The sequence below is a fragment of the Pelodiscus sinensis genome, chromosome 9 (assembly GCF_052426305.1).
Source record: "Pelodiscus sinensis isolate ZL-2025 chromosome 9, ASM5242630v1, whole genome shotgun sequence".
In the NCBI taxonomy this organism is placed as follows: Eukaryota; Metazoa; Chordata; order Testudines; family Trionychidae; genus Pelodiscus; species Pelodiscus sinensis.
The window spans coordinates 60608408-60620844 of NC_143060.1; the positions used below are offsets into that span (position 1 = coordinate 60608408).

Sequence of the window (12437 nt, forward strand, 5' to 3'; positions counted from 1 at the left end):
CAGTGCTGAGGGCTGGCGGGGCTGAGGGGGCGCTGCAGGGTGGTACGCTCTGGGCAGTGCTGAGGGCTGGCGGGGCTGAGGGGGCGCTGCAGGGTGGTACGCTCTGGGCAGTGCTGAGGGCTGGCGGGGCTGAGGGGGCGCTGCAGGGTGGTACGCTCTGGGCAGTGCTGAGGGCTAGCTGCCCGTCCTGCCCCTTTTGCCTAAGTCTTTGCCCCTTCCGGGAGCTCGCAGCCCCCCCTCCTCCCATTGCCCAGAGGCCCAGTAAGTGTGCCGGCTTTCTTGACTGTGATCAACCCAGGGTGTGAAGGTGCCAGTGCAGTTGGGATTGTTCTGTTTGTGCAGCACCCCGCACAAGGGGGCCCTGGCCCGTGGCTGCACTAGACACTGCAGTAATACAAACAACAGTAACAGGAGCAGGAATCACAAGAGCCCCTTTGGACATTTACCCACCTACCTACCTGGACCGACAGCGCCTAGGGCAGCTCGGCCGCTGACGGCTGCTTTTAAAAAATCAGGCCCTGTGAGTTGACTCCTGCAATGGAGCGTCGTGTTGTATTTCACACAGGCTCCACTGCAGTAACCCACTTTATTTCGGACTCCACCAGCCTAGTTAAGTCAGAACTGAGGGGGGGAGGTGCGTGTGGGGGGAGGGGGTGACTCCAGCCAGCTTTGTGGAAGCACCAGAACTACCTGCAGTGCTGAAAAAGGATCCGTGCTATGTGCCGAGGGAGCTCCGGCAGCCTTTAGATCCCAACTTCAGCTTTCCCGACGTCTGTTGGTGGAGGGCAGGGAATTGACCTATTGGACTCAGCACCCAGGATCTGGGGGCTCACCCTGCAGCTCTCTCATTGCAGTGGCAGGCTGCGTGACTCCTGTATAGTGTGGGTGCCGAAACAGGGTGTGATGTAGTGGGGCATCTTGCTGGTTGCTAGGCTTGGGCTGTCCCCTACTGGCCCTGTCTGTGAGCACGGCCCAGCACGGGGGCCAGACACTGCCCTGACTGGTTCTGACTGGGGGGCAGGAAGGAGGTTCGAACAAAGGAAGTATGTGGGGGGAGGATGAGTTAGTCTGGGGCTGGAAACATGATGTAGACAGCCTAGGGAGGGGGCTTGGAGACTAGGGGCTCAGGCACCCCACCTGAAGGTGTCTGGGGCATCCTAGCATCTCCCCATTGCCACATCCTATTGTCTATGCTGTGCTGTATTCTGGAAAATCAATAAACCCCTCTCTATTCTGCTGGCGACTGTTCTGGCTGCTACGGGGGTGCAGGATCAGGGAAACCCCAACTACACCATAACACAGGGTTCCCGAATCCCACACCAAATGGGCATTTAGGAATGCACACCTGCTTTACGTGACTGAGGATCCATAGGTGGCATTTAAGTTGCCTCTTACCAGGAAGGTGCCATGACTGAAGATTGAGTTTGGAGGAGATTTGTAAATCCATCTGAAAAGTTTCTTTGATTTCTTTGGGGTTTGGGAATGAAAGGCAAGTGATACAAAGCACAAGCACTACTTTATCTATTGTTAACCAGGAAATCGGTCCTAATGCCATAGGCTGGAATTCCAGTGCAGTGAGAGAGGAAAGAGGAAGCTCTCTCTTTTACTGGGAGAAACAGAACTGAGGACAGAGAATTTTAAGCATTACCTTGAGTTTGGGCAACCGCTTGATGGTCTTCAGAGGCCTCAATACCCGGAGCACACGGAGAGATTTAATGGTTTTGATATCCCGACCTTTGTTGGTCCTACAGAGTCAGAAGCAGGCACGCACACCCAAAAACAAAACAAAGAGAGGAAATAAACTTCCTGCGTGTGGGAGGAACTCACTGGTGATTTTCAACAGTGTTGACCACTTCCCAAAACATGCACACAGGAGAAATCTAGGGCCGCAAGCAGTCCAGGTGAAAGCAGGTGTCAACCCATTAGCGATGGCGGGGCTGTACCTGCCTGCAGAAGCATAGGGGTTGTGTTCAAAGCACACTGAACATATTTGCCAGTGAAAAAATAGGATTCTCTGGATCGGAGGAAGGCAAGCAAAGCATTAAGCTCAACAGCTGCTTGAGCGCGTTCCCCCTTGGCTGAGGATCAACTGCCTTCGCAAGCCCTGTGACTGTGAGAAAGACTGCGCTAGCAAGGTTAAAGCGGGTGATCCAACACTCTCACTGGGCGAGGCCATCAAAGGCGTCACACCATGCAGCATTCCTGCAGTATCATGAACTCACGCTGCCTGGTTGGCCTCAGTCTGGGTCCCTAATGCAGACGCTTTCTCCAATCTGTGCTACTTGCAAACACGGAGACCAAAATGCCACCAATGTTGCAATTAAAAAAACCAAAAACACTTCTTCTCTAAGAAAATCACACTGCTATAACACCAGTGTACAAAAGAGAATGCAAATTCCCTCTGTTGGCCGAGTATGGCGTCTATCGTAGATTTTCCCACCGTACTCATCACTAGTATCAGCCCTCTCTGTGCAACCAGAAAATCTGAGATAATCTTAGGCCATCTCCTCAGTTGTTTCATGGCTGAAAAATGTGTGCTCCCTGACCATTAACTATGGCCTGCTATTAGTTGTGGCTTGCTGGGCTGAGGAATGCTTCCTCTAATCACACTGACGGGTATCTATAGAATAAATTTATGCTATGGTTATAAGGGAAAAAAAAAGATTGCTGTCAAGGGAAACACTGTAAAAACCCTGATTTAAATTGTGATTTCACACACACCCTTCCAAGCTTCCCCCCCTAAACACAAGGTGATCAGCTACCAAGATTCCGATCCAAGAACAATCAGAATTTGATTGTGTATTGGTAAAATGTACAAGGCCTTATGGGAGACCAACACAGTTTTGCATCCATCTGCTGGATCTGAAAACCTGTAGGAGGAGACTTATGACAAAGGGTACTTCTAACCGCACAGCTCCTTTTGTAAGAGTTAACACAATAGAAAGCACAACAACACACCTAACCACAAATAGAGGCAAAGGAAAACACTCATTAAAACTCCTCAGTAACAGTGCAGGCCCACAAACACCACACAAAGCAACCGCACAAACACTGGAATGAGCCCACTTTGTGCTTGGGCACCGATGGTACTAGGTGGGAGATGTTTCAGCACATCGCGACCTTTCACTGTAGCGTGTATCAAACGTGTGTGGCCTACGGTGCTACCTGTGCAATTTTCATCTCCCGCTTTTGTAGGCTTTTGGGGAGATGGACAATTTTTTATTTGGAAGGCAAAATTGCAGCCCGTTTGCTCAGCTCAGCAGCGGGAGCCTCCCTGCCCCCCAGTGAGATATTCTCCTCAGGAGGAATATGCTCTGACAGGGATTAGAAGGGAACTCCCAGCTTTCAGTGGCTGGCATATGACACTAGGCCTGTCTTTTGCTAAATGGTTTCACTCGGGGTTTCGGCAAAGCTTGGGGGAAGTTTAGAGTTAGACCCAAAATGTGAAACCAAGGGAGATTTCGCCTTGTCTTAGGTTTCTTTTGGCTTGGCAGGTCCTGGGTCACCGTCTCCAAATAGGCTTAATTCTGATCTTTTGATACCTGCTTGGGGAAGGAGAGGGGGTACTTTGATGACCTTTAGGAGCTTTTCAGGGGCAGCTCTCAGATCCAACCCCCTAATCCTTCTTCGTCAGGGTGGTGGGGTAGTGGCAAGGCACAGCAGCTCTTACCAAATGCTCAGTCAGACAGGCCTCCCAGAGGGACCAGGAAATGGTCCTCTGTACCCTGCTGCTGTGTACGGCCTTTATTATTTATTATGATGGGGCTGCAACTCCAATAGCAGGGTGCCTCCTGCAGGTCTCAGCCTCAGACCAAGGTAAAGGGCAGCGTGAAGCAGCATCCAAAGGCCCAGTGGATCATTTCTCATTCTGATTGCAGCTGGGCAGAGGAGGACAGGGCAAAGCACCTATCTATTTCCTGAACCTACCAGCCGAGGGCTTGCAAGGAGGGGGAAAGTTGGAGCGTTTGGCTCGTTCTGTGGACCAAGCATAGAGCCCTCCCTGAAAAGTCAGTGGGTGCAGAGGGAGCCAGCCAGCAGATTTCCTCCGAAGATGGCAAAGTGGAGGTGGAAAGCTCAGGTTTTCTGGGGCTTGTGCTTCATGCCTGAGACATGAGAGAGTTTGGGAATGTTGGGGATCCTCTCCCTCTGTCCCTGCTGAGAAAGGGGATGCCAGAGAGGGACAGGGATTTATGGTGCTGGTGAAAGCTATGGAGAATTCTCCATAGTTTTAACCTGCATGTAGACAAGACTCCGAGATTTCAACTTAATTTCATGCAGCATTATCGAGGGTGTCTAACACACAAGGGGTGCATATGCATCCAAGCACCCTTTGAAAGAAGCAGCCGAACTAAAGCCACTCTGTTTCACGCTGCTCTAACACAAACACAGCGGCTGAACAGCACTGGGTCTTTCATGGGAGCACGGGGGTCGCTTGCACAAGACAGTCTATCATCCCCTCAGAGTAAATCTAGGAGAGTCACAAGATGGCTCACAAGCATGTTCGTTAGCTAGTAAAGTGGCCCCGGGAACAACGTGATCAGTCACAAGACCCCACCAAATTCACAGCCATGTACAACAGGCCGTGAAATCTGGTACCCTCCCATGAAATATGGCCTTTTGGGTGCTTTTACCCTACATTATAGATATTTCATGGGGTAGACCAGCGTTCCTCAAACTGGGGGTCCTGACACAAAAGGGAGTTGCAGGGAGACCACAGGGTTATTTTAGGAGGGTCATGATATTGCCACTCTTACTTCTGTGCGGCCGTTGCAGCTGGGTAACTGGAGGGTGGTGGTTGTACTGTTGACCGTGTGCCCGGCTCTGAAGGCAGCAGTAGTGCAGAAGTAATGGTGGCAACACCAGACCCATGTCGCCCTTACTCCTGTACTGCTGCATTCAGAGCTGGGTGGCCAGAAAGTGGCAGCTGGTGATGGAGGGCCTAGCTCCGCAAGCAGCGGTGCAGACATAAGGGTGGCCACGCCATCCCAGGTCATCCTTCCTTCTGCGCAGCTGCTGGCAGTAGCTCCGCCATCGGAGCTGGATTCCTGGCCAGCAGCCATTGCCCCTTCAGCTGCCCAGCACCGAAGGCAATGCTGCTACCAGCTGCAGCGCAGATGTAAGGGTAGCCATGCGGCAATCTGCATACAATAACCTCACGACCTTTCTGAGCCAGGACCCCTACGGTTACACCGTGACCTTTCCGATTTAAATATCTGACATCATGAAATTTGCCATTTAAAAAAACCCTAAAACTGTGAAGTTGACCCAAACAGACCGTGAATTTGGGAGGGCCCCAATAATCACTTTCCCCAAAGGAAAGGAATTCCAATGCTTTTTGGAAAAGATCTTCAGGTTCCTTTCCATTTCGGGGTCCAAAATCAAACACACAGGACCTGCTGTGCTGATCTATGCTACCCAGCTGAAGAGGAAAACTCACTTCACCTTCTACCACGTGAACATGGAATAGTCCAAAGAGCAGAAAGCAAGGTTTGGACAGCTCACCAACTGATCCCTCTGGGCAGCATCAGCTACTGTTTTATGAAAAAGAACAACAGGGCAAGTAACCAGGGCTCCTACAGTACCACAGACATGGAACTCTTCACCAGTCTCCACTGTGAGTTTATTGCCTAGGCATGCGCACACGTGTTCCTCTGTCTTGGAATACAAACCTCTCTCGCTCGCCTTGTGATGATTTCCAGTACACGCCTGCTCATTGGACCCAGCTGGGAGGATGGAGCAGGAGGCACAGAACTTGCATCCTTTATAATGTTCCAATGTGTACACCCGCGTGATTTTGATATCCCCGCCCCACTCCAATTCTCTCCCCCTTTACCTCCCTCTTGGGAAGTGCTGATGACTTTGCAAGACACGGGTGGAAAGGACAAATGTAGGCAGGAAGCCGCATGGGATAAGAAAGCTTCAGTTACACAGAGAGACAAACCAGCTTCCCCCCCCAGGCCCATCTACCCTGGCATGTAACCCCAAAGAGAACAAACAGTATATTTACCCCAGTGTATTCCTGTAGGTGATCCAGCCAGGCAGCCACAAAAGACAAACAAACAACAGGTGGGGAGAAAACAGAGCAGATAAGAAAATCCAAGCGAGAAAGAGGGCCAGGGATGTCAGGGAACGGGATCTGCATTAGATTTGGAGTCACAAGCCTGTCTCACAGCCTTGGCATTCGGATATTCTACACATTTCAGCACTATAAGGACGTTTTGCTCCCCTAATGCACCCCAAATTGAACTGAAGTGGCAATGCGCATATCCAAGGCACCACTAGAAAGATCCCCTTTACCAAGAACCACAATTAACCTCTTCTCCAGTCATTCCTGATTTCCCATGATCTACATGTCACCAGGAGTTCCCCCCCCTTGATCCTCATTAACATAGGCTAAATTCAGACAAGAGGAGGAAGTTGATTTGTAGCCGAGGCATGGTCACTAATACAAGACAAGTCAGAGGATCAAGGTATTCCAGATGACACAACGGCCCCAAGTCCTACCCTTCTCCTATCTGAAGAATAATGTAGATAGAACATGGAATGAATCTGGTGGTCATCCCAGTTTAGTCCTTGAAGGACATGTACATGGAGCATTAGCTACTTTGGAGGCTATGGTTTGTCTAAGGCTATATATCTCTGATAACTAAGCTAAAGGATTCACTGGAGCTGTGGTCAGTCTGAAAGTGCTGTTGCACTAGGCTTCTCCCCTGTCAGGTCAAAAATCGATCTTTGATTCGATCAGAACATTGCTGGGTAACATGTTATCTCTGCACGGGCCCGGATTTGCTGGAGATCCTTTGGCCTCCTGACGATTAGATTTGCAGTGGAATAAGATTAGGTGGAATCCAGGTTAATCAAATGGCCATTTGTATGACAGTGCCCACCGCTGAGTCTCCTCTACATTGGTGCTACTGTCAGGAAGCATATTCTAGGAGCTCTCTCTCTGGGCACTAGCTCTGGCTTGGAGTTAGTTTTGGACTGGTGTCCTGGAGGTTCACCTGAAGTCTATAGGCACTGAAGTTTTTGTTAGTTTCTACTTACAGGATTTATCTCCGCAGAACTGATTTGCAGGGCGTTGTGACCCTGATCCATCAGCTACACACTTGTTCTATTATGAATCACCCTTTCTATGCCACTTATCGTCAGCCTTAGTCACCATAGTAACAGACCACTTTGCATCCCTCCCTTGGGGGGAAGGGGTTAAATAGCACTATCCCCATTTCACAGAGGGGAAACTGAGGCACAAAGACAGTGACTCACCTCAGGTCACACAGACAATCTGTGGCACTGAACCCAGGTTTCTTACGTCCCAGTCTTGTGCCTTAGCCGTCTTTTCTGTGGGGATTTCCAATGGCTGATGTCTTAACTTTCCTGCCACAGTTTGCGGAGGAAGCTCACACTGATGTTAACAAATGGTTCACAAGCAGGGCTCATCCTCAGCCACTAAAACAAATTGGCTTCTTTTGCTTTCAAAGGGAATCTGACCGGGAGACCCACAATTTAGCTTTAAAATGCTGCTTCACAGGAGTAAATAAACTTTCGTTGATCCATTTGCTGATTACCAGCCGAGGATGGGACTTTCTCCTGTATCAGTGAGGCCTCCGGGTAGGCCTGGAACGCTGAGGGAAACTGGATAGAAACCTGGCCACCGCTTGCTTTGGTGCCTCTAGTGCCATAACCAATGGGGCAGGCGAGTTCTGGTTTTTCCTGCAAGCTGACAAGAACTGGAGAGTCTACTCCAGGCGATCCCCTCTGGACCGTTAGAGTACCACGGTGCTTCGTTACTATGTAGCTTCCCAGAAAAACATTGCACACACAGACTCCCCCATGCACAAGCCCTGTCCTTTCCGGAAGTTTCTAGAAGTTTCGCTTGCTCTCCTCATTCTCAGCATGCCAGTCCCCCTCTGAGGGAGCACGGCGAGCCGCCTGTCAGGAAGCAAATTGCTATTGCCTTGATGATTTATGCAGCAGCGGATGATCCAAGGGCTTCCCATGTTTATTTATTTGAGTCCAGTCCCTGCTAGATATCTGCTGTAGACAGTGCGAGCACAATTGTGAACTAGGTGAAAGTCCGATGAAGCGACATACTTTTTAAAAACACCTGTCCTCCTGGGTATTTAGAAGCCGTTCCAAGTCATTGTCCAAAATCCTCAGTTAATGGAATAATTTAAAGATGGAGTGAGACGCCGTCTGTTAATTTTGATCCCTCTAAAGATGGGTTTATTATAAATTGGGTTTGTCTGCATGGACAGGGCTCTATATTAGAGGTTTCCTTTGTATTACAGATATGGCTGCATCAGAAAAAAGCCCAGCCCAGGACTAGCAGAGGTACTGTCCGTGTGCAGAATAAGGGTGAAGTATGAGAGAAAATGAATAGCCTAACACCAGGGCTGCAGGTTAGAATTAAGATATATTAGCAGATCCGCATGGAGATTTGCTCTGCAGCAATCTATACTTTGCCTTGCTTTGCCCAGGGCTTTAACGAAACCTAAAAATCACACACAACTTGCAAAACATGCAATGCGCACCATTAATCGATTCTGACACTGTTGCCAGACACAGCACTGAAAGCTCTGCCAGGCTGGGTGTTAGGACAGTGCTGTTTGCTCACAATTCCCAGAGAACTCAGATAGCCCTGCCTCTCTCAACGATTCAGGGCCAAATTAACGAAAGGATTGACAAGGACGACTCTGGTACTGGAGCGCAACCTTTTATAATATCACGGAAATGGCAGGGATCGTGTACAGCGGCAAACGAGTGCTGCTAGTTTGCATAGCTAATAAGAGCATGAGGGGAGACAATACCTTACAGTGCATTTAGTTATTATTATTTATTAAACAGAGACCTTTGTAGATATTGCAAGGGGAGGGTATTTAGGCTGCATTTAGTTGGGCACATTAGCTCTCCAGGCAGAGTTTGAGGAGTGAAGATGGCATGCCAGAGTTTTAGGTGACACAGAGAAGTAGCAGGTGATCTATGGATCTGCAGCTTTACAGAGCTGCGTTTGTCTGGATTACTTTTAAATAACAAACCGGCTGTGGCTATTTCTTTGGAAACCTCGCAAGAACACGCAAGGAAGGCGCAGCTGTTTTGTGAGAAGTGTGTACCATCAAACAACAGTCTGAACGCGGAGTAGCTAAAGAGCCCGTTTCTCTGACTTGCGGCCTTGAACCCACTAGATCAGATCAGATACACTTGGCTCATTCTACAAGCAAGAGGACCATCCCGGGGCAAACTTCTTTGAGTGACGAGAAGGCGTCAACGCTTCTCCAAATGGACAGTACATTCAAATACTCCATGAGTGTTCTAGTGCCGCGTCCCATGAGAAAGGGTAAAGCTGAAGACATAACTTTTAAGGATACACTATACATTCCAACCTTCCCAAGTCCCTGCTCCCCCCACACTAGTGCTCATGGATCCTGTTTTCCATCTCGCTATCACTCAGCTCAACTCAATTTTAGGACTCTACTTCATTGAGATTGATAGCAAGCGTAACAGACTGACATCTCCCACAGACCCGGCCTTACCGATGTACAGCAAGGCTATAAGACAGCCCCTCCTTCGCAAATGGCCAGGCAGTGACCCAACTCAATGTGCAAATACCCAGAAAGTCCAAGGCTGGATGCCTTTGTTTTGCTCACCCCAAAAGCTCAGGGGGATGAAGCAGACGGGTGCGTGGCCCCTGCGTGAAAACCAAAGTCCGTACAACGATCATCCAAGGGAAAGAAAAGTGAATCCAAGAGCAACCCAAGAGGCGCGGCCCCTTGAAACCACAATGCAGCAAGGCAGGCAGCGATGGACATTTATAGTTGGTGAACATTCTGCATCTCCGCAGGAGCCGGGGCGGGCAGCAGAGGGTGCCAGTGCCCAGTGCCAGCGAAACAACTCAACCCACCAAGCTGAGGCGGGGACAGGCCATCCGAAGGAGAGACAGGTGTTCGTATAAATGCTTTATAATGTAAAAGCCGATTGGAAACCACAAAGGAGAAGCCGTCATTGCATGGAGGCAGTTCCTATCTTCTGTCCCTACCCGAGCTTATGAGCAGTAGATCATGTCTCGGAAGCAGGAGACAAATGCCCCAGGAAAAAAATTTGCCAGTTTACATTATAAAGAGCTCTTGTACATGGTGGAAGCAACTACTGGTCTATCGATCTAGCACCGCTACGCAGGGCAACATATATGTTTGCTGCAAACATACATGAAGGCACGTGGGCCTTCTCTGTGTTGGAACTTGGAGTGTCTACACCAATGGGCAGGTGCTTTCCAGTGAGAATTCAGCTGCTCCCCAGTGCCAAAAGGTAGGCTCCCCTTCCTAGAGACGGCCAGCGGTGGAAAGGAGCCGGTTGCCAGTCCCTGAGGAAGGCAGGTGGGCCTGTAAAACCCTGAGGATGGACCCTGGCCATTGTCTGGGTTGGTGGGAGGGAGGGGAGGTGCTGGTGACAGCCTCAGACTGACACGGTGCAGACTGGAGTTGTTTAGCTACCCAACAGGCGTGGCCCACATGGCGACAATGCAAGCTCCCCCACATCGCCCTGCCGATGTGCCCCCACACGGACTCCCCCCGGGGGTGAGAGAGCAGCGCCGTCGCCGCTGGCCGCGCAGCCCGTCCTTGTCCTTTCTGTGGAGGCTGAACACCAGGGGGCCGGGTAGCGCAGTGGTTTTTGTGAGGCAGACCGTTGCCCATTGGGAAACGGGCTGAGAAGCCGCCAGCTTAGGGCACGCAGAACACCCACAGCCAGCAGACGGCAAGAACTTGGAGTAACCACCAGCGTGGGCTGGATCGGAAGCGCGGCCGAGAGGCGAAAGGCTCCCTGACCCTTCTACCTTACCCTCCTGCTGTTCAGCCTGTCCTTGTCGCGGTATCCCCGGTGCAACCAATCGTCCACTAGGGCGGCGCCACAGCCAGAACAGCCGCTCAGACGCGGGTGAGTGAGAGAACCTGGACAGGCGGCCGGGAGACCCGCATTTCCTCCCCAGCTGCGGGAGCCATCTGCTGACACTGCTGACTCACTAAATCTCCTGAAGACTATCCCAGGCGCCGGAGACATATTCCCACCTGCTCGGTCGCCTGGCTCGGAGCCCAAGATACAGCACCGGGTAGGTCCCAGGAGATGGCTCTCATTCCCCAGCCTCACTTCCTGGCTGGGTGCCCCAGGCGTGAGCTAACTTGGGCAGAGGCAGAGCAAGCTGAATTCTCCCGGGCTCTTGGCGAAGAGGGAGCCGACTGAAAGGACCGGAGAGTGAGAGAGAGCGAGCGAGCGAGGGAGGGAATGAGCCAGGGAGAGAGGGGGCGAGAATGAGCAGGTGTATGTGCCGGGGGGAGCGGGGAAAGTGACACATAGAAAGGCGAGGGATGGATTATGGCCCATAATCCATCGAGGGACCTCGGGTCTCAGGACCCCCCTGCACAGTACCTGAGCTGTGGACAGACAGAGGGCTTCACTCTCCACGGCTGCCAGTCCCTCCCCTTCCACCAGCACTAAAGCCACCAGCGCATGTTTCAAGGGCACAAAGAAAGAACAACAACATGACAAACTCGCGGCATGCTGGAGCCTGGGGCCTGGCTCTCCGCGCCTTCCTTCCCGGGAGGCAGCCGAGCACGGAGCCGACGCGGCTCGGAGGCTCACCCAGCAGCGAGTCGCCTTTCGCTGGACGTCCATTCAGGTTCTGACACCACGCGCCTCCTCGAGGATGTGGCACCCCCTTCCCCGGCCTTCCCGAGGAAGTACAGCTCCGCCCCCGCTGGGCTGGCCCCTCACCCAAGTGGCAGGGAATTAACTGCAACCCCCAAATGTCCCCCGCGGAAAGAGAAGGGAAAAAGCCAGATCCGCAGTGGCTACGGCGGGGCCCTCGTGCTCCCTTTCTCCGTCCCCGGCACGACGCAGAGGAGAAGCAGGAAAGCGCGAGTGCCCTCCTAAGCTGCAACCGCGTGAGCGCTCAGGAAGGTCCGTACGGCAACTTCTCTCCCTGCCCCTCCTGCATGCTAAACGTGAAGCCTCTCCCCTGCTCCGGCCTGGCTCTTACACGGCAAGCCCTGCATCCCTCCAGACCGCTTGGAGCTAGGGAAACGGTGCACGCCACACGCCGGCGCCCCTTGGCATCCAATGCCGAGCAAGGCAGCCCTGCAGGATTCACTGCCCCTTCGGACTGGCCTGGCCAGTGGCTATGTGCCACTCCCGGGGTGTCCCTGCCAGGGCAGCGGATGGCACAGAAAACCAGGAACGGGTCTTTGTTTGCCAGAACCAGCTCTGCCTCACACGACACACGCATCTCCTCTGTCCACCCTTCGTACAACTCGCGGGCACCTAACTCCATCTTTGCCACCCCTGCTCTTCCCTGTCCCAGGCAGACATCCCGAGCTGCAGAACCCACCAGCTACGAGGGGGAGAAGCCAGCGGCCATGTGGTGGGGAGGCCGGGCCAGCCTGGGAGGA

General features: G+C 51.9%; 1 protein-coding gene across 1 annotated transcript in view; it reads right to left on the reverse strand.

The window, feature by feature from the left end:
- The window catches only part of CACNA1E (calcium voltage-gated channel subunit alpha1 E), a 264872-nt gene that overhangs the window by 49650 nt on the left and 202785 nt on the right, over positions 1 to 12437 (reverse strand). The window contains exon 27 of the mRNA XM_075936805.2: positions 1649 to 1745. Coding sequence (XP_075792920.2) covers positions 1649 to 1745 — 97 coding nt within the window. The remainder of the gene's footprint in view (positions 1 to 1648; positions 1746 to 12437) is intronic.